This window comes from Lissotriton helveticus, chromosome 1_1 (assembly GCF_964261635.1).
Source record: "Lissotriton helveticus chromosome 1_1, aLisHel1.1, whole genome shotgun sequence".
NCBI classification, from domain to species: Eukaryota; Metazoa; Chordata; class Amphibia; order Caudata; family Salamandridae; genus Lissotriton; species Lissotriton helveticus.
Genome location: NC_136057.1, coordinates 1,485,167,190 through 1,485,188,977, shown reverse-complemented (window position 1 = coordinate 1,485,188,977; position 21,788 = coordinate 1,485,167,190). Strand labels below are relative to the sequence as shown.

Genomic DNA, 21,788 nt, shown 5'->3' with positions numbered 1-21,788 from the left:
TTAATTCGTAGAGAGGTTTAACCCTTTTTGCTTACTTTAGAATGTAAGTTCTTCCAAAATTCAGGAATCCTAGAATTAGAGTTTTTCAGCGTTTTTGGAGGTTGGAGCGAGCAGCGCACACTTTTCTAAAAAGTCTGCTGCCAGGCATTTGCCTTCACTTTAAAGTTCGTATCCTAAGAAAAGGACGTTGAGGTGGGCAATTCTTGATTTTTTAAAATTGAATTTTTACCCTTCAGATGCGAAACCAAGTATTATGGTGTTCACTCTTTTCAAATGCCTGTCCAAATCATTGTCTGTAAGATAGATGTCATCGACATAAGATAATGCCTCTTCATCATACGTTTGCAGTAACTCTGTTACTCTGGCTGAAAATAACCCTGGACTATTCTTGAATCCCTGGGGGAGACAACAGAAGTGACCCTGTGTCCCCATGATTGAGAAAGCACCTGCTTTCAGGTGCAATGCTTTGACAGAAGAAACCGTTAGAAATATCTAATGGGGTTTTATATTTTTTGCACACGATGTTATTCATCAGTGCTGCACTGTGTGCATTTTGTACTGCAAAGGTTTTGCAACAAGAATTTAAATGTCTGTAATCCAAAACTATTTATTTATTTATTTATTTATTTATTTATTTATTTATTTATTTAACTTATAAAGCGCACTATCACCTTGCAGGCATCCTGGCGCTGGTGGCTCAAAAGGGCGGGAGAGTGTCAGGCAGGACAAGACGGAGTGAGCAAGTTACAGTTATTTGGGAAACAACCAGGTTTTGATCTTTTTCCTAAAGGGGAGAAACTCCCTGGTTTGCCTTATCTCGCACGGTAGCAGATTCCAAAGTTTGGCCGCGGCCACCTCAAAGGATCTGCCCCCTGATCTAACCTTTCTAAATCTAGGCACCCTCACCAGCCTAGCCGCTGAAGAACGAAGCAGCTTGGTTGGTGTATACCAAGCGAATTTTTATTGCAGGGAGAGGGGGCCTATTCCATGGAGGGCCTTGAAAACAAGACAAAGGGCCTTAAATTGTACCCTCTGTCTCAGAGGGAGCCAATGCAGTTTCGCCAAAGCAGCCGGCCCATGTGCTCTCCTAGGAAGCCCCAGGACCAACCTAGCGGCCGCTGATTGCATTCTTTGGAGTCTGTCCAGCAAAAAGCCAGGGGACTCCAGCAGTAGGGCATTACAATAGTCCAACCTACTAAGGATCGTACACCTTGCCACTTGTGCACGTGCCTGGAATGGTAGAAGTAGGAGAATCTTCCGCAGAGACCGCAGAATAGAAAAACAACAGGCGGTCATTTTTTTAACATGAGTCTCCATGCTAAGCTTCTGATCAAGCATAACCCCTAGGTTACGGCTGATTCCACTGGCCGCACTTTAGTCGCTGTCTCAGGAGGCCAAAAATTCTCTGGAAATGGACAGGAGATCTTATTCCCGGCGCTAAAAAGCACCCCAGTCTTCCCCGCATTAAACTGAAGAGAATTGTTTTTTAGCCACTGTGACGTATCCCGTAGACAGTTGTGGAATACCTCCACAGGTGTCGATTCCTCTCCCTCAAAGGAGAGGATCATCTGCGTATCTCCAGCGTAGTTTATTATCTTTATTTTATAGGCTTTAATGAGCGCTACCAGAGGTCTTAGATATGGATTAAAAAGGATGGGGCTGATAGCTGATCCCTGTGGCACCCCGTGTGGGACAAGAGAGAACACTGATTGAAAGGGGGGCAAGGACACCGCCTGCTGTCTGTCCTGCAAAAATGACCGAAATCACATCAGAGCGCTACCTCTCACCCCAGCATCACTTAAACGGCCCAGTAGGATCTCGTGGTTAACCGTATCAAAGGCGGCAGACATGTCAAGCAGAATCAAAAACGCTGCCTGTCCCCTGTCTGCACGCCTTTGAAGCTCATCCACGGCGGTGACCAAGGCCATTTCGGTCCCATGAGCCGGGCGAAAGCCAAATTGATCATCCTCTAATAAGTGATGCTGTTCCAGATGTTCGGAGAGGGTTACACTGACCAAACGCTCGACAATTTTGGCCGGAAAGGGCAGCAGGGAAATGGGTCTATAGTTCTTGGAACATTCTGGGTCCAAAGAAGGCTTTTTCAACAGGGGAGATATCACAGCCTGCTTCCACTGGGCTGGAACAGTACCTGTGGCTAAAGATTGGTTACAGATCAGGCGGATAGTAGGAAATAATTCCTCCTCATACTCCTTCCAGATCTTGTGTGGCACGGGGTCCAAAGGAGAACCGGAAGAAATCCCCCCTGCCAGCCCATTAAAGGCTTCTTCCGTAAGAGGTGGGAACTCTAATAAAGGTTCACCCAGCGACCAAGCTGGATCTTTAATCCTATATACCGGAAACCCATGTCCGGTGGCCGGGGGACAGCCGCTCTCCAGAGAATCCTCCAAATCCTCAGACGGTACAATGGCGTTCTTAGAACACTCAGGGCTAGTAAGACTATTTAGTATATTGAAAATACTTCTAGAACTATTAGTAGCAGTACAAATCAAGGAGGAATAATAGTCCGCCTTAGATTTCCTAATCAGACTCTTGTATTCCAAGATTTTTCGCTTCCACTGCACCCTACTAGCCTTCTCATATTCGCGCCTCCAACTTCTCTCCGCTTGTTTACAACCCCGCTTCAAATTTTTCAGTGTGTCGTTAAACCAAGGGGCGGAGATCTTTACCTTGCAGCTGTGAATTTTAAGGGGGGCATGAGAATCCAACACAGCCATAATCCCTGTGCAAAGTGAGGCATAGTTCTCCTCAACTTGCTTATCCAAAGCAAAACACTCTCCCACCTTAAACACCAAGTTGGAGGTCTTCAATCGTGCAAGAGCCTTCCAGTCTCTGCACCAAAACTTCTTGGTAGCCTGTGGATCCTTTGTCTGAGAGCCCTTGATATTGACATAGAATTTGACAAGGGAATGGTCTGTCCAGTCCATAGGCAGGATTTCCCCCATAACCAACAGGTCAGGAACAGTGAACACCGGATCAAGGAGGTGCCCCGCCTTATGAGTAGCTTCTGTGACTAGCTGATAAAGGCCGAAGCTTTCACAAGAATGACAGAAGTGACACTGTGTGCATTTTGTACTGAAAAGGTTTTGAAACAAGAATTTAAATGTCTGTAATCCAAAACTAGACGATATGTATTGTCTGGTTTGTAGACAAGAAACAAAGGATTGTTCATAGACGAGGTATTCAAGTTGATCTAAGATCTACCTGACCAGTTTTTTAGCTTCTTGCTTAACTGGATACTGCCTCTGAGCAGTAGGTTGATTTTTTTATCTGGATCTTATGGTTAGGAGAGTCCTCATCCCATCCCAAATGATTTTTATATAATGCTGGAGCCTATTCTCTGGCATAAGTGTATTTTCTATGAATAGGAATATGATTGGAGAAGGCTGGCATAATTATTTCTACGCCATGTGGGCACTCCCTGACAAATTCAGGTTGCCAGTCTTTTTCATCAATTATTGTTGCTTTATGATTATAGTTTTAGTTACCATTAGTACGCCACACTAGAATATCATTCTTTGTCACTCTCAAAGTTTTATTTTTTTAAAAAGGAAACATATTACATTTGTAAACCTTATTGAGAAATACACTTAAAATTATAAAAGGGTGCTCTGTTACACTCTTAACCACTTTCTAACAATTCCGAGTTACGGTATCTAATGCAGAGTCACACCGGATTTAAAAAATGTTTTTGTATAATCAGATTAAGTACACAATACAAACAATTCATATACAGTAAAAAGTCCCATTGTCGACGCGTTTCGGTGCGTAGGTTACATTTGTGGCACCTTCCTCAGGACAGACGAAATATAAAAACCAATGATTTTTACTTCTTTCTAGAAAAAGAGAAATAAATGTAATCAGTGCATTGTTCCTATAGAGAGTTTTTGTTCTAGTTGTGGACAAAAATACAATAGCAGATACTCTTTCAAGATTGGCACCATGTGAAAGTGATAAATCTGATGCTGAAGAAGATTAACTAAATGAATGGGTGTGTAATGTGGAGTATAACGGTGTGAAAGAAAGCAAATGGTACGATGAGTGTGCCTCGGACAAAGAGTTACAAGAACTATCCTTGTTACTTAAGGAAGATTGGAGAAGAAAAATTAAGGGAGATTGTGAAAAGTATTGGAATGTCAGACATGAACTTTCGGTGAGAGATGGTTTAGTATTTAGAGGGACTAGGCTTTTTCCTCCTATAGTGCTTCATCAATATTTGTTGGCTTTAACTCATCGAGGGCATCAAGGCATGTAAAAAACAAAAGAAAGACTTAGACTAAATTACTCTTGGCCCGGAATGGATCTGCATGTTGAGGCCATGGAAAGAGATAGCACTTTGCATTTTGGGCCCCATACAATTCAGGTAATGTTTATGTGTTTGTACATCATGATATGTATTCTAGGTGGCCGAAATTAAGCTTACTAAAGGCATTGATACAAAACATGTTATATTGTTTCTCAAAGAAGTGTTTGGTAGGGAAGGACTACCTGGGGTCATATTAACTGATAATGGTGTCCAGTTTGTCTCCACTGAAATGGAAGAATTTTTAAGAAGTTGCTCTATTAAACCTAAAAAGTGTTCCCTATATCATCCCGAGACAAAATGGCATAGTGGAGCCCTTCAATAGAGTTCTTAAGGAAACCATTGCCATGGCTAAACAGAATAACTTGAACTGGAGAAAGGAGCAGAATAAAAAATGTTGAAATTTACAGGTTTTCTCCACATGCTGTCATTGGGAAGACTCCTTTCGACTTGTTGACCCATTGGGTCAACAAGGCTACATCAGAAAGAGGGGCATTGGTTTCTGATGACAAATGGAGGGTCAAAGAGGCTGAAAAAATTGAAGCTCGAAAGCAAACTTATGATTCAAAGAAATCTGTGAAGGTTACTCCTGTGAAAGTAGGCGATTGTGTTATGATTAGAGCTTCTTTTGGGAGAAAGGCATCGAAGTTATTTCAGGTACCACACTAAGTGATTCAAGTTTTAACCAATGCCATAAATACTGAAGATTCTCGCATTTGGAACCTCAATAGGGTTGTTGTTATAAGGAAGAATTTTTAAGCCATAGTGCAAGCAATACTCCCTTCTCAGATTCTGCATCACCATTTTCAACAACATTGTCTCAAGGAAGTGAAAAAAAGTTTGTGAGTCCTCCAAGAGAAAGAAGAATTACAAAACAACCCTCAAATTTTAAAGACTATTTCATGGAACAATGTGTGTGATTTTAAATCTTCTGTTTCTTCATTGTATCTCTTGCATTTTGTTTTTTTTCTTTTATTATGAAGAGGGAAGGTGTGTAGTATTGTGCTTAATGTACCTGTGTTCTTCCATAAGCATGCCATACACTGTATCTCTTTGAGTAGCTCCATGGTGATGGAACCTTATGCTCTGACTGTTGGACTAGTGTGAGTCAGTTAACCTGACACAGCCTGCTGGATGGAAGGGACCTTTACTCTTGGATTAAACCTGCTTATGTTTCAATCCTGAAACCTCCTTCCTTGATTATTTACTTGATTTTACAGTATGTATGTGTTTTTTGTAAATCTTCTGGAAAGATTCCTATAGTTAAAGAATTATTAAGGATTGTTCTGACATGTGTCACATCAGAGGTAGTTTAAATAATGTTCTAGAAGATGTGTGGTGGACAAGGGTCAAAAGGGAAGCTGGCTGGCCTGAGCGCTTTGACAAGATCCATAAATTCAGTTTCTGATAGTTGTTTGAAAGAATGTAGAGGCTGGGTTACCCTACTCTTGGAGGGGATTGTTGGAAATGGGTTGGTGCTGTTGGTTTTCCTTTGTTTTAAATAGGAGTCCAACATGTCTGCTTTGGTTGTGTAATGATTTGCCAGCATGTCAGTAAATTCTTGATGAGTTCCTTCTGTGCATTTCAGATAACGAAATTTAGTGAGAACTTTTGTAAAATTCTTTATCTGCACATTTAGCTTTTTGAATTCTGTATGAATAGTGTGTTTTTTAAAGTTTTTTTGATAGTTGCTTTAAATATTCTGTTAAGTTTGTGTAGGCAGAGTTTGTCTTGATTGTGATTTATTTTGAGCCAGATGTGTTGCAGCTTTGCAGTTTGTTGTTTTATCTTTTTTAGTACTGCATTCATCCAAGGTGCTGTTTTCTTGTGTCCTTTTTTGTTGTCTTAGTGGTATTAGGATATCAAAAGCTTCCTGGAGCCACTCCTAAAGTTTTTAAACTGAATTTACTGTGTCAAGATCTGTGTTGGATGTTGATTGTGTTTTTAAGTATTCAAAATTGAGGTTCTTCCACGGTCGATATGTGGTTGCCTTAGGTGTTGTGATTTATGGTGTTTTGTGTTGGAAAGCTTCCAGATGGTAGTCTGACCATGTGACTTGAGTAATCCTTTGAAAGGTAACTAGTCCTGTATTGCAAAAAGTATATCTAAGATGTGTCTAGCAATGTGTGTGGGTCTGTGGACAATCTGTAGTTTCAGCATGTCTAGGCCATTGATGATAGTTCATTGATGCGGTATATTGGGTTTGTCAAACCATATATTTAGGTCACCAAGGATGCATAGGATGGAGTTTAGTGTCATAAGGTCTGAAACTGTGTCTAGAAACGTGTCTAGGGATGTTGTATTGCTAGGTGGTGGTCTGTAAAGTCGGACAAGTTACAGGCAGAAGTTGGCATAGGGTTGCATCTGGTGATGAGGGCCTCACAACCTTGTTCGGAAATATTGTCAGCTTTAGTGAGACTTTTTGTTTAATTGAAGATAACAGGTTGTCCTCCTCCTCTTTTGCCAATGTGATTATGTGTGACAGTTTTATAGCTTGGAGGAACGGCTATCAGAGTGGATACCAAGAATCTCAGTTTCTACATCTGATGAAATTAGTAATCAGAACAACCAGCATATAAGTTAAATATATAACTAATTTATTGTTTTATCTATTTTCCTTCATAGGTTATGTTGTAGCCAAACATAATACTTCACCATAAAAAAGCCCACAAAAATTACCAGGCATGATTTATCATTTGATCTTTCATATCCATCAAAGATCAAATTCTGTTGATTTATAGAAGGGAAAAAGACCAAGCGGATAACTATGCCAAAAAAGTGGTACAGGAATAGATTATTATAATATTTCCTCTTTTAGTATAAGTACATTTAGTTTGTTTAAAGAGCATTTAATTTGACCACTGCATCAGTTCATCTCCCTCCCTGGGTCCATATGTCAATGTTTCAGAGCCCAAATTACTAAGGCCCTCCTTCGTCGGGAGAAAACCTACTTTTCAAAATACATAATGCTGAGCAATTGCACCATAACATGTGTTTCACAACCCATATGATACAAAGGCTGAACTGCCACCCAGCATTCAAGGCATCAAAAGTAAAGAAGCCATGTTAAAAACCTATGCCAAAGAGTTGAGGTGTATTTGTCCATTCAAAGCACCCTCATACATGCTGTCTGATTAATCAAGAGAAGTTGCTCTGAAAGATATGCAACTTCCGAGCTGTTTGCAGTACTACTTATGGTCATGCAAACCAATATTTACATTTCATATAATAATCTTACTATGTAAAATCCAGTCATTCCATCAGTCGTAAATCCCAGATGCTGGGTTCTCCATTAGGTAATATTCCCTTGGAAGGGTTAGAGACTACTTCACAAACATCTTTAACTTCATGCTGCAGCAAACCTCCCTTACTTGTCTCAGTGGTTTGTTGCTATTTTGTACTTTTATTTCCCTGTAAGTTCTTTGTAGATTGTTCTTCATTAATGAGATTGGTGCTGACAAACAATTGACTCATTTGAGGAAAGGTCCCTCTGCTTGGAAAGGATTAACACTGCTGATCTGGCTGAAATCTGGGAATCCTGGTATTGTATAGCGGAGATGACAGGGACACACACAGTCGCTACTTCTCCAGGAGTTGCGCTTAGCCAGATTGTCGGTGTGCTTTTTTTGTCTAGTTTTGGCCTGTGGCCTTGCTATGCATTGATTCAGCAAGGGTCCATATTGAGATGGTTCTTCTCATGTTGCTGCCACACCCACACACCGCAGATATCAGGATCAACTCCTGCTTGGAGATGAGGGGGCTGCAGTTTGGTGTCTCTTCCATCCTTTTAGAGACTAAATTCGGCTATTCATTCAAAACGGTGGTGGGGATGTAGTTTATCAAGCTCCTTTAAGGGCTTGCGTTTTTTTTAGATTCAAGGCTTTGCTGAGTTGATTTGCACTTTCTCTTCCTTGTGTAGTCATCATTTTGAAGTTCCATTACTTTGCTAAGCATTCGATAAGGCACATTTTATTTCCGAATTTCAACATCCAAGACCAGGCTAAAGGTTCTTTTATCTTCCAGTTTGCTGCTGCAGAGACCAAGTCACCCTCTCTCCGGAAGACCCTGCAGGAGGTGACCGAATACCAGCTTCAGATCCAAAGCTTAAAGCGAGAGATTAATTCGCTGACCACAGACGTGAGTATGGATCTAAGTTATTTCATAGAGTCAAAATGTGTCTACCTCCAAGCCCAAACTTCATGTCCTTATGCTCCCAAACAATGCATTAACAAAGACGTTTTCCTTTCTGCGCTAAGTGATGTCCCACAATCATAGGCTCACCTGGAGAGGATAAAATTAAAGTTGGAGCAGTAACATTCTGCTTGTTTAGGAGATTAAAGCAACTTTGTAATATAGAACCTTACTTCTTGTATTAAAACTCATAAATGCAATTTACCACAATGTGCAGTATGTGCAATATATATGTGTCCTACAAATCAAAAGCTTAGATAGAAAATCAGCATAAAACAAGAGATGTATGTACCCGTCTTGAACACACAACTGTAAATGTAAAACAAACAAACCCTTTTATATAAGTAAAGAGAAAGAGTGTATTTTAGACATCAAAATGGTCAACAAGGAATTGAAGCAAGGATGTGCACATCAGCGAAAGGCCACCAGAACGCAAAGTGGTAACACAACGTTGTTAGAATTATTCATGAAAGTTGTGTGCATCAGCACATGCGCATTAACATTGTCTTGATATGTGTGCATCAGAGGTGCAGAACTCACCACAATTATGTGCATTGAGATTGCTAGTTTGAATCTGTGCGCATCAGTGGTGTAGAACTTGGATTGAGTTTAACAATTCCCTTGTGCACTTCACTAACACCATTGTGCTCAACTGTGTTATTTTTAGAGCTGTGCGCATCAGCAACGCAAAACTCAATGCATTTGTGCGTAATCACAGGCTGTGCGCATCAGAACCTAGATTTGGTTAATTAATATCGTAGTGTGCTACGCAAATACAGCTGTGTGCCTCAAAGCAGGGCCGTTTCTAGGTGTTTTGCTGCCCTAGGCGAGAATTGAAAAATGCCGCCCCCTCCCATTTACTACCATCACTCTCTCCCCTGTCATCCAAGCTAGAAGAATGAATGCATTAGATATTTTATTTGTATTTCCCTTTGCAGCAATTGGATATTAGCATGACTAGGGTATGGCATCTTGTGAAAGCAAACAAAACGGACCCACAACCTCGGGCTTTGAAACAAAACAACTGTAATTAGAAAGCAGTGAGCTTCTTACACACCGTACCTGATGCAGTATTTACAGCTACTCACCTGGCTTCTTCCTTAGACTTTCCATAGACTTTGTAATGAAATCAAATGGGATATGAAATGTGCTTAAAATTCTATGTCAAAATAAAAATCTTTAAAAAAAATAGTAAAGCCAAGATTAAGGCAAATTGTGGGATTCCTAACTATCTGCTAAATGGTACATGTGAATAACATTTTGTGTGTGGAATTCTCACTTGTGGATCAGCTGTGACTGGGGCGGTGAGGCAGGAAGGTTACAGCAGGGAACCCCTTTAGCAGGCAGGTTCCTCCTGGCTGCTCTGCTGAATAAGGAAGGGCTCAATGAAGAGAGAGCTGGTGCAGCCAGAAGTAAATCAAAACAACTCATAGTGATTGTGTGTGCGTGTGCGTGGATGTGTGTGGGCTTCAGTGTCTGGAAGAGAGTTTATCTATGTGTGGGGGTTTGCAGGCATGTTTATGGGTGTGTCTGCGTGAATGTGTGCTTAGGTGTCTACAGAGCGGTTGTGTGATTTGCTTAGATGTCTCTATGGGGAGTTGTGTGTGTTTGGATATCTATGGGGAGTTTGAATGCGTGTGTCTAGATAGGGAGATCATTTGTGTGTGTTTGTGTGTCTATATAGAGAGCTTGTGTATATGTGCCTGAGTTTCTATATAGCGAGATAATGTGTGTAAGCATGCTTGTATGTGTGGAAGCATTCTTGTATGTGTGGAAGCATTCTTGTATGTGTGGAAGGCTGCTTACGTGCATATGTGGGAGAGGGTTGTGGGTACGGGACATTTGTGTGAGAAGGGATGTGTGTATGTGTTGGAGACAGTAGGCTTGTGTAGGATTGCTCGCATGTACAATGTGATGCTTCTGTGTTTGTGTGTGTGGTGCGTGTTTGTGAAGTCTGTTAGGGGTTTATGGTGAAAGAAATACCTTTTTAAAAGATGTCATCAAGGTATTGCTCGAGGTTGAAGTGGGCAGTTCTCCTTCCAAAAAGAGCTTCAACGAAATCACTTTAAAATAAACTATTTTTAATGTAAACTAAATCAGCGGTACCTGCATATATATGAACCCAAAAGTGGGTTCAACGTGCAGTTCTTACATGCTGTGCGGCGCGAGGGGCTTCGTTCCTGTGCCGAAAAAAGCACACCTTGCCTTCCTAGAACGAGGAGCCCGTCAGAAACCTGATATTCTGGACTAAATAGAGGGACAGACCCTTCACCTCCCCCTTGCCCCCTAACAGCCCCATGCAGCTCGTCTGGATATTTGGCACAGGGCATACATACATTGTAGCAAGAACTGACACAAAATAGTTCTCATAGGAAAGTTTGCCTCCCAATAAGGCTGTATGGAATGAGAGTAGGCACTGAATAAAAACAGCAACGCCCCAAATTCTCCCACCCACACCCCCACTTGTGAACGCTGCTCAGAAACAATACAGTAACGTATAACCGATCAGATACACAACATATTAAATAGCTCGGTAACTTACACTGGGGACCCTCCACAAGCAATCAGCAGGTATATTCCATTTTGGGCTGTGGCCTGCGGGTAAAGTCCGAGTACATGGAGTAGAGAGGCGCCTGCATACAATTCAGTCAAAAATTCACCAAGTGCCACTGCCCGGAAAGTGCAGCCAGTGACAAGTTTCGATCGTGCACACATGGGTTGTTCCTGGAGCAGAGGGCTGTCGAAAGCGAAATCAGAAGTCGCATAGCGGCACGCACAGCCCCTGCCTGTGACGCTGAACGTGAAGTCACGTCACGATGTTGAATTATAGAAGGCGCTAGCTTTCGAAGTTGAAAGCTGTTCAGGGATTCCCAAACACATCTTTTTTGCCGCCCCCTCCCTTTTGCCGCCCTAGGCGACCGCCTAGTCTGGCCTAATGGTAGAAACGGCCCTGCCTCAAAGTAAAGTAGAAAGCTGTGCGCATCAACGAAGTTGAGCCCACACAAAGATAGCTGCCAAACCGTCCTCCGTAGCGTGAGAGTGAAGTGTACTTAATGATTTCAATCATGCAGAGACGTTGAGCTTGCGTGCTCCAGACTCAATATAGCTGTGGGCATCAATGTAATGTAAAAAGCTGTGCGCATCAGCGGTGTAGAGCCCACACAAAGACGGCTGCCAAAACGTCCTCCGTAGCGTGAGAGTGAAGCGTACTTGATGGCTTTACACACGCGGTGACTTTGAGCTTGCGTGCGCCAGGCTCACGCATAGTCAAAGAGGCTCGCTCATAATAATGCGCCCAGGCTTCCTCGCAGCTCACAGAAAAATACTTAAATGTACTTACATTAGAACGTGTGTGCTAGTGTGCCTAGCCTTCCTTACCACAGCTGAAACAGCAAACTCAGACGACGGCGAGAGAGTGGTACAGCCGGAACACAATCCTCGACGCTCGTTGAGCAGCGTATGTTTAAAGGTGAAGGACTGTTCCTTGGAACGGAGAAGAAAACGGAACATCGGCTCAGTCAATTCTGATGACATCAAAGGGCATGTGTTTGAAAATGAAGCATTCCACATAGTCTAGATGAAGAAAAGGTAGGCTCGATGTGTTGCTGTTGAAGAAGTACGCATAGGTAGTTCCAGTCGTCACCAAATGTAAAAGAGAGATCAGCAGCGTTGAGTAGATTAGGATGTAGTTTTAATAAGTAGAGTACAAATAACCCCATCCAGCATACTAGCTCTGCAACTGTCAACTGACAAGTTGCTTACATTCTCCATGAATCTTACCCCCAGATGCATCAACAACCCATTTTGCGATTCCTTAATAGCGAAAAATACCGATTCGCTATTAAGGAATAGCAAAATGGAATGCATCAAGAAATCACAAAAAAGATAGCGATTTCTTAGAATTCCTTAATTGCGACTCGCAAATTAGGACTCGCAATTAAGGAATGCCTCCCCATTCATTCCTATGGGCCCAGAGGCCCATAGGAATGAATGGGAAGACATCTCAATTTGCGAATCGCAATTAGCGAATCGCAAATTGAGATTGCGATTTCAAGGGTGCAGGGGTGTCCAAAGGACAACCTGTTGCACCCCTGAAATTGATCTGTGCACATATGTTGCGCACACACATGCCTTAGGGCATGTGTGTGCGCTGTCAGGTTCTCACCTGTGTTTTCTGCGGAAATGCCAAGGAACTGAAGAAAGGTCCACTACTTCACCCCATCATCGATCGGGCCTGGCTACAACCAAGGCCACAATGATAACTCGGGGAAGAAGGGAAACAAAACAAGGAAAGGAGGGTATGAGATCCCTCAACGTCTTATCACCACAGGAGACTTCGTGTAAACAACACAGGCTAGAAGAAATAAACAATAATTAGGAAAAACACCGATAGTTATTACTGGTACAGCTCAAGGGAATCCTAATATGTCTTTACCTTAACTTTCCCTTCTTCAGCATGAACATGAAGATATAGATTAAGTTCAGTTATAATGAGTGTGTGGGTGCAAAGAACAAGAAGGTAAATACACACTACTGTTTGGCAAAACCATGTATTCACTATAACAAATGAAGCCTACCTGATTTATGTTAAAGAATTTCTTATGAATTGGGTCCTGTGGTAATCTTGAATACCAATGTGTGGAGTGCTATAGTGAGAACACTGGTAACTGAGGGTTACCATGAGAGGAAGCACTATCACGTAAAGAAACTTTATCTTCAATACAAGAACAAAAAAAAGGCAGCACTGGAAGCGCTGTTACCGTATTCCGTATCATACAGCTTGGAGGAGGTCCTGTGTGCAACGTCGAAGTCCCAAGGGGAGACGGGGACGGGAGCTCAGAAATCCGCTCGGCAAGCGGAGCAGGAGGCACCAGGGTCCGGATGGATGACAGAGCCGATACTAGTCCGGCCAGCCAGCGGAACACTAACCACTCCGCCCGGCTCACCCGAGAAGAAAGAGCTATGAACAGCCCGACTACAAGGGCAGCTCAATGAAGGCAGAGGCTTCGAAGGAGATTTTGGCAGCAAGCTGAAATCCAGAAGATATCCAAGAAATCAGGACAGGCAATACCGAATCGGCAAAGTATATGGAGTGACAAGGCAATCCAAAACGAACAAACAAGAGTCCAGGACACGCGAACAAACAAGGCACCGACGAGGGGAAGTGCTGGACGCGAACGACCCGGAAGTGATCCCGAGAAGGTCGAAACACTAGAAAGCGAAGCGCTGAGCCTCAGGGAGAGTCAGGTTTTATGCTGACCTGATCTCTCTGTGCTTGCGTGAATCGCGGCTGCCATATAAATGGAGCGCTTCACCACACCCGCACTCCGGCAATTGTGACATGCGCAACATATTTTAGTGCATTTTTCAAAGTTTTTGCAAATTACCATGAAATTGTACTACATGGTAATTTGCGTGCCCTATTAGCGAATTTGCTATTTTCAAAACGTTCATGCATTGCATTTAAGGGATCTCAATTTGAGATACCTTAAATGCAAATAATCGCAAATTAGCGATTTCTCATTTTGCGATTTTTGCATTTGGGATGATGCATCCCAAATGCAAAAATACAGGATTCTCAGAATCTGCCCCTTTGTGAACAGATTTTTGTTTGATGCATCTAGCTGTTAGTTCCACATTTCAGACCATGTAGCCTTGCAACGGTAAGCTACATTCTGAGGCAGAATGAGGACACTACACCCTCCTCTCTATTGTGCTCTCAAGTTCTCATGCATGCTATTCTCTGTCAACAGAATCAGTGACAAAACCCTCCACCACAAATATTTTGTCACCGTAAAAGACCAAGTTCATTTGGTAGAGAACTCCGTACTGTGTCAAATGCTGCTTACTACAAAGCCATTTTCAAAGCACCCATTAACAGAAACAGAGCCCTTGATAATGCAATCAAACAGTCCATCAATCCAAATTTAAACCGACCTTTTGAAATTTCCATTGCTCAGCGATTCTTAATTAAAAGACTTCTTATAGACAAAAAGTAAGTACCAAAATATTAGCCTTAGTGCCATCAGTCCTCAACCCAGCACACCTGAATAGATGAACTTCAACCAACACACCCCCAATGAGCAATCAAACTGCCTCAACTGACTCAAAATGACCTTTGAGAAAGATGAAGACAACATGTAAAGACATCCTCATGTAATTAGAACACCATTCTATAATCTGCTGCAAAGTCCATCTCCCATGAAGCTCTCAAGTCTCTTTTAAAGATAGTCATAGCCCATGAGCACTGAGGCATTCAGAAACTGACAGATACTCTCTCTGTAAAAGAAGGCCAATGTACACTCTAACAATATCAGCAACTCTCTGCCAATTACTCCTCTAACATTTCTGGAATAAATGTTAAATAAATAATTTCACATGCTCTCCAAATCACAGAAAATAGAAACGTGTGTGTTCTCATCCAATTCAACAAGCCTACAGAACATATGGTAACATGTATGGGCTTCAATGAGATTGTCCTGCAAAGGTTTGTCTCCTTCTAAACATCAGAGACCTGCTCTTCCCAAACTTTCCTCCAGATCCTAAGGCATTCACATGAACTGCAACATAACTCTAGGTACATTCCTATCACCTCTTATGCTCAACCTCTACACGTAACCACTCCCCAAACTACTAGCCGACCTAGCATCAAAATCAGGCAGTGTGTTGAAGGCATGCAGCTTCTAACTGAAGGTCTCGGTACCAGTGACATCTTCTTCCTCAGTGACTACTCCTTTATCTTCGAAGTCTGGATTATAAAGCCCTCCCTGAAGCTGGAACTGCTGAAAACAGAGTTTGTCCCCATGGACAACAATTGCCTCACCAAGGTTCAATTCTGGCTCTTGAATCAGAACCTGGACGGATTCAAATACCACATCTTGAACAATGCCAAGATTCTACACAACAACAACTTCTCTCTCAAAACTCACATAAACAAGAAAATACAGACAGCCTGACATCACACCCGGAAAGATTTCCTCAGCCACAACGGAATCTTGCTTATCACACCCGTTGGAGAAGAAGAAAACGGACAAGTGTCTCTCATTTTTCTCTATGAGGAGTTAGGCTTGTTCAGATCCACAGTGTTATGAGTCTGACAACCCTGCCAGAGAAGCTATGTAGTGTTTTATTATTGATGTGATTCCTGAAAGCAGCAGACGTGCACAGCAGTAGGTGTTTTACAATATTTGGTTATTTATTATGTACAAATCGCATACCAACCTTAGGGAACAAAATGATGAAAATGATTATTGTAATCTCAGCAGTGATAATATATAATAAGATCAACATTAGAAAAATCAAAGCATTTTATACCACGCATCGCTACTATCTGTAATAATTCCTCTAAACTCCATCTGATGCCTCTGTTATTATTATCCTCACAGTTGTGGTATTGGCTGAATAATTCGTATTTTATTTCTCAATGTAATGCCAAGCCATGTACTATCCCTGCATTTGTTTAGAAAGCACCTGGGCCTGCAGTCGGATATCGTCTCTCCAGCATTTCCCTCTAGCACCGGTCTTTGTGCCTGACTCCCAAAGGGCCTCCGCACTGTGGCAAAGGCCCCACAGTCGCGGGGGAGTTTCCGCATTCTAGAATTCTCATTACTGAGATTTCGCCCCGAGTGTGGAGACTCCCCTACGACTGCGGGTCCTCTATCACAAGTGCGGAGGACCTTTCTGAACGGCTGATCCTTGACATCCCTCGACACAGCCACATCACAGTCCACCTGAGATACCTGCACTGGCTCCCCATCAATAAGAGGATAACCTTCAAGCTCCTCACCCACGCACACAAGGCACTCCACAACACCGGACCAGCATACCTCAACAGACGACTCAGCTTCTACACCCCAAACCGCAAGCTCTGCTCGACCGGCCTTGCCCTCGCCGCTGTCCCCCGCATCCAAAGATCAATCGCCGGCGGCAGATCCTTCTCTCACCTCGCCGCCATGACCTGGAACACCCTCCCCACCCAGCTACGGCAGACCCAAGACCTACTGACCTTCAGAAGACTCCTCAATACCTGGCTCTTCGAACAGTAGCAGCACTCCCCTACACCCAGTGCCTTGAGACCCTCATGGGTAAGTAGTGCCCTTTACAAGTGATATGATCACTGCGGTCAGATCAGGTGGTGGCAGTTCCTGATTCCTGCTGGGGGTACTGTGGCAGCGTGGGGCATTACTATTTCTGTCACTGCGATATTTTTAATCACTGGCAGCTCCTGCATGACTACTATGCAGGCGCCAGTTTCTTTTATTTAATTGCTGTTTGCACGATATTGAGCTCCGTTTTAAAAACACTTTGGCATTTTATAACTTACCTCTCTTCTGTGGTCTCCCCTGCCTCCTGTCCCGGCTGTTTGTGCCGATTGTGTGGAGAGCGGGACGCCATCTTTGGTGGGTCCCGAAGCGCGGTTGGACCGAAGTTAGCAGTCCAGCTGGTCATGGGAGCACGCCATACAACGCACATGTGTCCTCGTGCACGCAGCGGACGCGTGCAGCGGGCGCTCCTCTGGCACGCCGAAGGCAAGCCCGTCGGCGCCCGTCTGCGCCCCGGAAGCGCACAGCGCCAGCAATGCTGGCCGCTTTGCGGTCGGGGATGGGGCAGATAGGAAATCTATTAACCGGGAGGAACTATTAAGGCTTGACACAACATCGTGTAATAAAGGTAAGCATTGGGAAGTCCTACACAGTTTGTCCAGGACTTGCCCCTCCTGTCATTTCTGCTTTCAAACCATGCAGCCTGCTCTCCCTCCGCATATAGCACGAGAGACTAAGATTCGGGCGGCTCTTATCAATGCGCGTTCATTGGCTAAGCATGCCTCTGACGTGCATGAGTTGATCATAGATGAACAGCTAGATCTCCTGTTTATCACTGAGACTTGGCTGAACGATTCCTGCGCCCCAATGGTAGAACTAGCCATTCCACGGGATTTCAAAATAGCCAGAGTGGATCGTAAATCAGGCAGAGGGGGTGGCGTTGCTTTGGTATTTAGGGATGTATGGTCATTTACCAATGAGATTTCTGGGGAGCTTGAGGGCAGCGAAGCTTTGGAGTTCTCACTGGCTATGCCCCCCCACTTCACGCTAGACGGTATCTTGGTTTACCGGGCCCACCGGGCACTTTCCTTAAATCTCTTGATGATGTAATCACCTCGCGGGCGCTTCGCTTTTCCAAGTTTCTGTTGTTAGGGGATTTTAATATTCATCTGGAGAATCTGGAAGCTCCAGGGACTAGAGACCTGCTGGACATATGTAATCTCACCCATTTGACTCAGTGGGTCGGGGTGCTACACACAAATGTGGTCATCTGATCGACATAGTCTGTTCCAGCTTTGATCTCTCTGGTTCGGACCCCTTGCCTGTCAGATCATTTTCTGATCAGGTTCTGATGGGATATTGATAAACCTTTCCCACCCTCTTGCCCGGCAATAGGCCCTCCACCTCAGCAGATTAATATTCCAGCTCTGTCTAAAGCACTGTCACTAGTTCACCCGGGAGAAGCCCACAACCTTAATGGAGCAGTGGAGAGCTTCTCCGCCTGGATTAGCCAGGGGGTTAACTCTTTACCTAAGCCCTCCTCCAGATGTCAACCGTGTGGCTCTCCCTCTAAACCTTGGTTCACGGATTCACTAAAAGAACTTAAGCTAGGGTGTAAAAAGCTTGAGAGGTGCTGGCGACGCGGGTACTGCCCTCTAGCCAAGGCGGCCCTTCGCGTTGCCCAGCGGGACTACTATGCAGCCATTAAAGAAGCTAAAGGCAATTTTTTTTGCAGAAAGAATCTCTAGAGCTAATAACAACAACAAAGAAATATTCTCCATTGTCCGTAGCTTTTTGTCACCCCTTGCAGAACAAACTACCCTCCCTATCTCCTCTCAATGGTGCGAACATCTCTCTACTTTCTTCATTGCTAAGATCCAAAGATCCAAGATAGTCTAGTGACCATCCCCCATGAACACAGTTCTCTGTTTTTGCTCCCTCTCCCTAGCTCTAAAACACCAAGCCAGCTCTTCTCGCAGTTTAGGCCGGCAGAGGGGAGGGATGTCTTAGCCATCCTTAAATCTTTAAAATCAGGCTCCCCTTCGGACCCTTGTCCGGCCAGAGTTTAGGGCGGGGTGGCTGAGGCAGTTTTTCTTGTGGCAGCAGCTCTTGTTAACGGCTCACTTCAATCAGGCATAGTCCCCCAGCAATGGATGCATGCCAAACTCCTTCCTCTCCTCAAGAAGCCTTCTGCTGATCCCTCCATCCTCTCTAATTATCGTCCCTTTTTCCTTTTACCGGCCTTGGCTAAAGTCTGTGAAAAGGTGGCCTTTAGGCAACTGGAGGAATTTGTGGAGTCCTCTGGTGCTCTCTACCCGGCTCAATCAGGGTTTAGGACATCTTTTGGCACTGAGACAGTGCTGGTGGAGATTACGGAGGCGATTAGGGAGTGCCTGGACGCGGGCGGCAGGGCAGCTCTGATTTTATTGGACCTCTCTGCCGCCTTCGACACGGTACCCCACCACCAGCTCCTTTCCCGACTGTCTGCCATCGGTATTACGGGCTTGGCGTAGGATTGGGTAAAATCCTTCCTTGATAACCGCACCCAACAGGTGTGGATGCCGCCTTTTTCATCTTCAGTTAGCAAACTGTCCACGGGGGTCCCTCAGGTGTCTAGTGTGAACCCTCTTCTTTTTAATATTTATCTGACACCCTTGATTTATTTGGCAGATGAGCTGGGTGCCAAAATAATGGCTTATGCCGTTGACACTGAGCTCCTATTCACTTAGAAGGGCTCTGATCTTCAAACTGACACTGCCCATCAGTGCCTGTCTTCGGTATTTTCCTGGCTGGCTCAAGCCAGTCTCAGATGCAATGAAGACAAGTCTGAGGTGCTCCTCTATGGCCAGTTTCTCCCTACTTTTAGAAAATCTCTCTGGCCGCCTGAAAATCTGTGCCCTAAGTCTGAAGGTGGCCCTGCCAAGAACCTAGGAATATGGTTTGGGGAAGATCAGGCTTTCCACGAGCAAATCCAAAAACTCTCAGGAGCCTGTTTTGGCTCGCTCAAAGCCTTGAGGAGATTTTTCTCCTTTGCTGCCCCGCACCACTAGGGAGACGGTTGCTCGGGCGCTCATTCATTCCCGCCTCGACTATGCTAATGCTCTCTACATTGGCATACCGGGGTATCTTCTAGGGAAACTTCAGGTTATAAAAAACGCAGCCGGCTCCTGTTCAACATCCCGAGGAGAGTGAGTGTCCGACAGCAGTTAAGGGACCTTCATTGGCTTCCCGTTGCCCAGCGAGTACGCTTTAAAGCTTTGACCATGTTTCATAAGGCACTACACGGCTCTGGCCCTGTCTACATCAGAACGCGGTTCGCGTTCTACCTACCCAGGCGCCCTCTACGTTCCGCTCTCCAAAGTCGGCTGGTGGTCCCTAGGTTCCGCCGGTCGCGGATTGGGGGTCAGTCCTTTGTGGTAAAAGCAGCCACGTTGTGAAATGCTCTTTCAGCTGACCTCCGGCATACCCAGGAGCTTCCTATCTTTAAAAAACTTCTCAAAACTTTCCTGTTCAAACAGCTGATCTAGTATTACTGTCCACGCCTGCCACTGTTCACCTACGCGCCAGGACACTCCAGAGTATTAGTGCGCAGTCTAAATCTTGTATAACATAACATAACATGATTGATTGATTGATTGATTGAAGGTAAGTGGTTTTATTTATTGCTTTTATTTTCCCTATCCCATTGTATGTCTATTTCTGCCTGCCCCGCCCCGAAGCTCTTACCTGTACCGGACATGTCTGTAAACCATTCCAAGGAACTCACTCAGATTCACACTATTTACTGCAAATTATTCTTTCTGCCTTCTTTTCTACAGAATGGATCACTGCTGGACCAGATGAAGCAGATGGAACTGGAGAGTCGCACGAAGACCAAGAGCCAACAGGAGACCATTGAGCGACAGGAGAAAGAGCTCCAGCAACTGAGAGAGGAAGTGGCATGGCGCATCCAAAAATACCAGGACCTTCTTAACAGCAAGCTAGCAGCAGACATTGAAAATGCGACCTACCGTAAAATGCTGGAATTACAGGAAATCAGGTTGGCATCTGGGTAGACCACAGAAGAAGTTTTTAGCAATGATATCAGTTTGACCGCTCCAAATTCACACTTCCTGATATGAAGCAGAAAAGTGGGTTGGGGGGAAAGGTGCAATGTGAGTCATTTGAAAGACTGAGGACCACCAAATGGGGCACAGAGAAACAGGTAGTGGCGCAATGAATTACCAGCACCGATGCAGCAGAACGCAGTGCCTGGCTCTGGAGAAGGCCTGCACTGATGCAGCACTGGTGCAATGGAATGTCCATATTTGAATCCTGAAATAGGACAATAGCACCAGAGCAGTAAAAGTCTGGTTCTGTTGTGGATACAGGCACTGCTGCATTGGAATGGAATGGTACTGGTGGAATGGAATGATGGCTATAGTGTAGTGGAATGTCGGCAGTTGAGCATTGGAATAGACCTGCTAGTGCAGTGAAATGCAGGCGCTTGAACAGTGGAATGTCAGCAATCTCGAAGCATGAGACTGGCAGGTCAGATTGAACTATTATTGTAGAAACACATGTAGGAACAGCTGGTTGGGTTGGTAGTGACCTTCGGTGTATAGAGCAGCAGGTGATGTCACATGGATGTCAATGAGTGAACGGGTACTGGCAGTCGGGGGGGGTGGGTAGAGGTGACAGTATTTGTAAAGTCAGATGTGCACAGAGTGAACAGGAGCTGTGGTGGTCACATGAAATGTCAGCATGTGTACAAGGTGGTTTCCATGTCTGTGGGTGAACAGATGCTGGTAGGCATGTAGACGGATGTCACAGGGGCTTGCAAGGATAAAGGAGCTTACCTAAGATGAGTGCTGAATACATATTCTGCACATATACGTTTCATCTAACACCTCATTTTTTCCCCTGCAGATATCTCAACACCATTGACATTAAAAACGCAGGTAAGTCAGCCCAAGGATAAGTGCATGTGGTTTGTACACTTGAATCTAGTTCTACATCCCAGCTCCATCCCTCAAAATATTAGGACTAATGCACATTAGACAAGAGCCTGGAACAAACGCCCCAGTTATTGTTGTAACAAACATTGGCAAAGCCAATAGGTCTAGCTTTTTCTTAGGGAAATTATATAGTATTATTTGGGAGATAGTGTGTGTTGCCCCCAACTGATCTAGAAAGAAAATTCCATAATGAAGCAACATAATAGGCTGCGAGAATATGGCACTGGTAGTGGGGCC

The 21,788-nt window shown here is 44.1% G+C and overlaps 1 protein-coding gene across 1 annotated transcript in view; it reads left to right on the top strand.

Moving 5' to 3' along the window:
- The window catches only part of LOC144828364 (uncharacterized), a 219,813-nt gene that overhangs the window by 121,309 nt on the left and 76,716 nt on the right, over positions 1-21,788 (top strand). Inside the window, exons 5-7 of the mRNA XM_078686480.1 lie at positions 8,345-8,458; positions 20,373-20,593; positions 21,463-21,494. Of these exons, the coding sequence (XP_078542606.1) occupies positions 8,345-8,458; positions 20,373-20,593; positions 21,463-21,494 (367 nt within the window). The remainder of the gene's footprint in view (positions 1-8,344; positions 8,459-20,372; positions 20,594-21,462; positions 21,495-21,788) is intronic.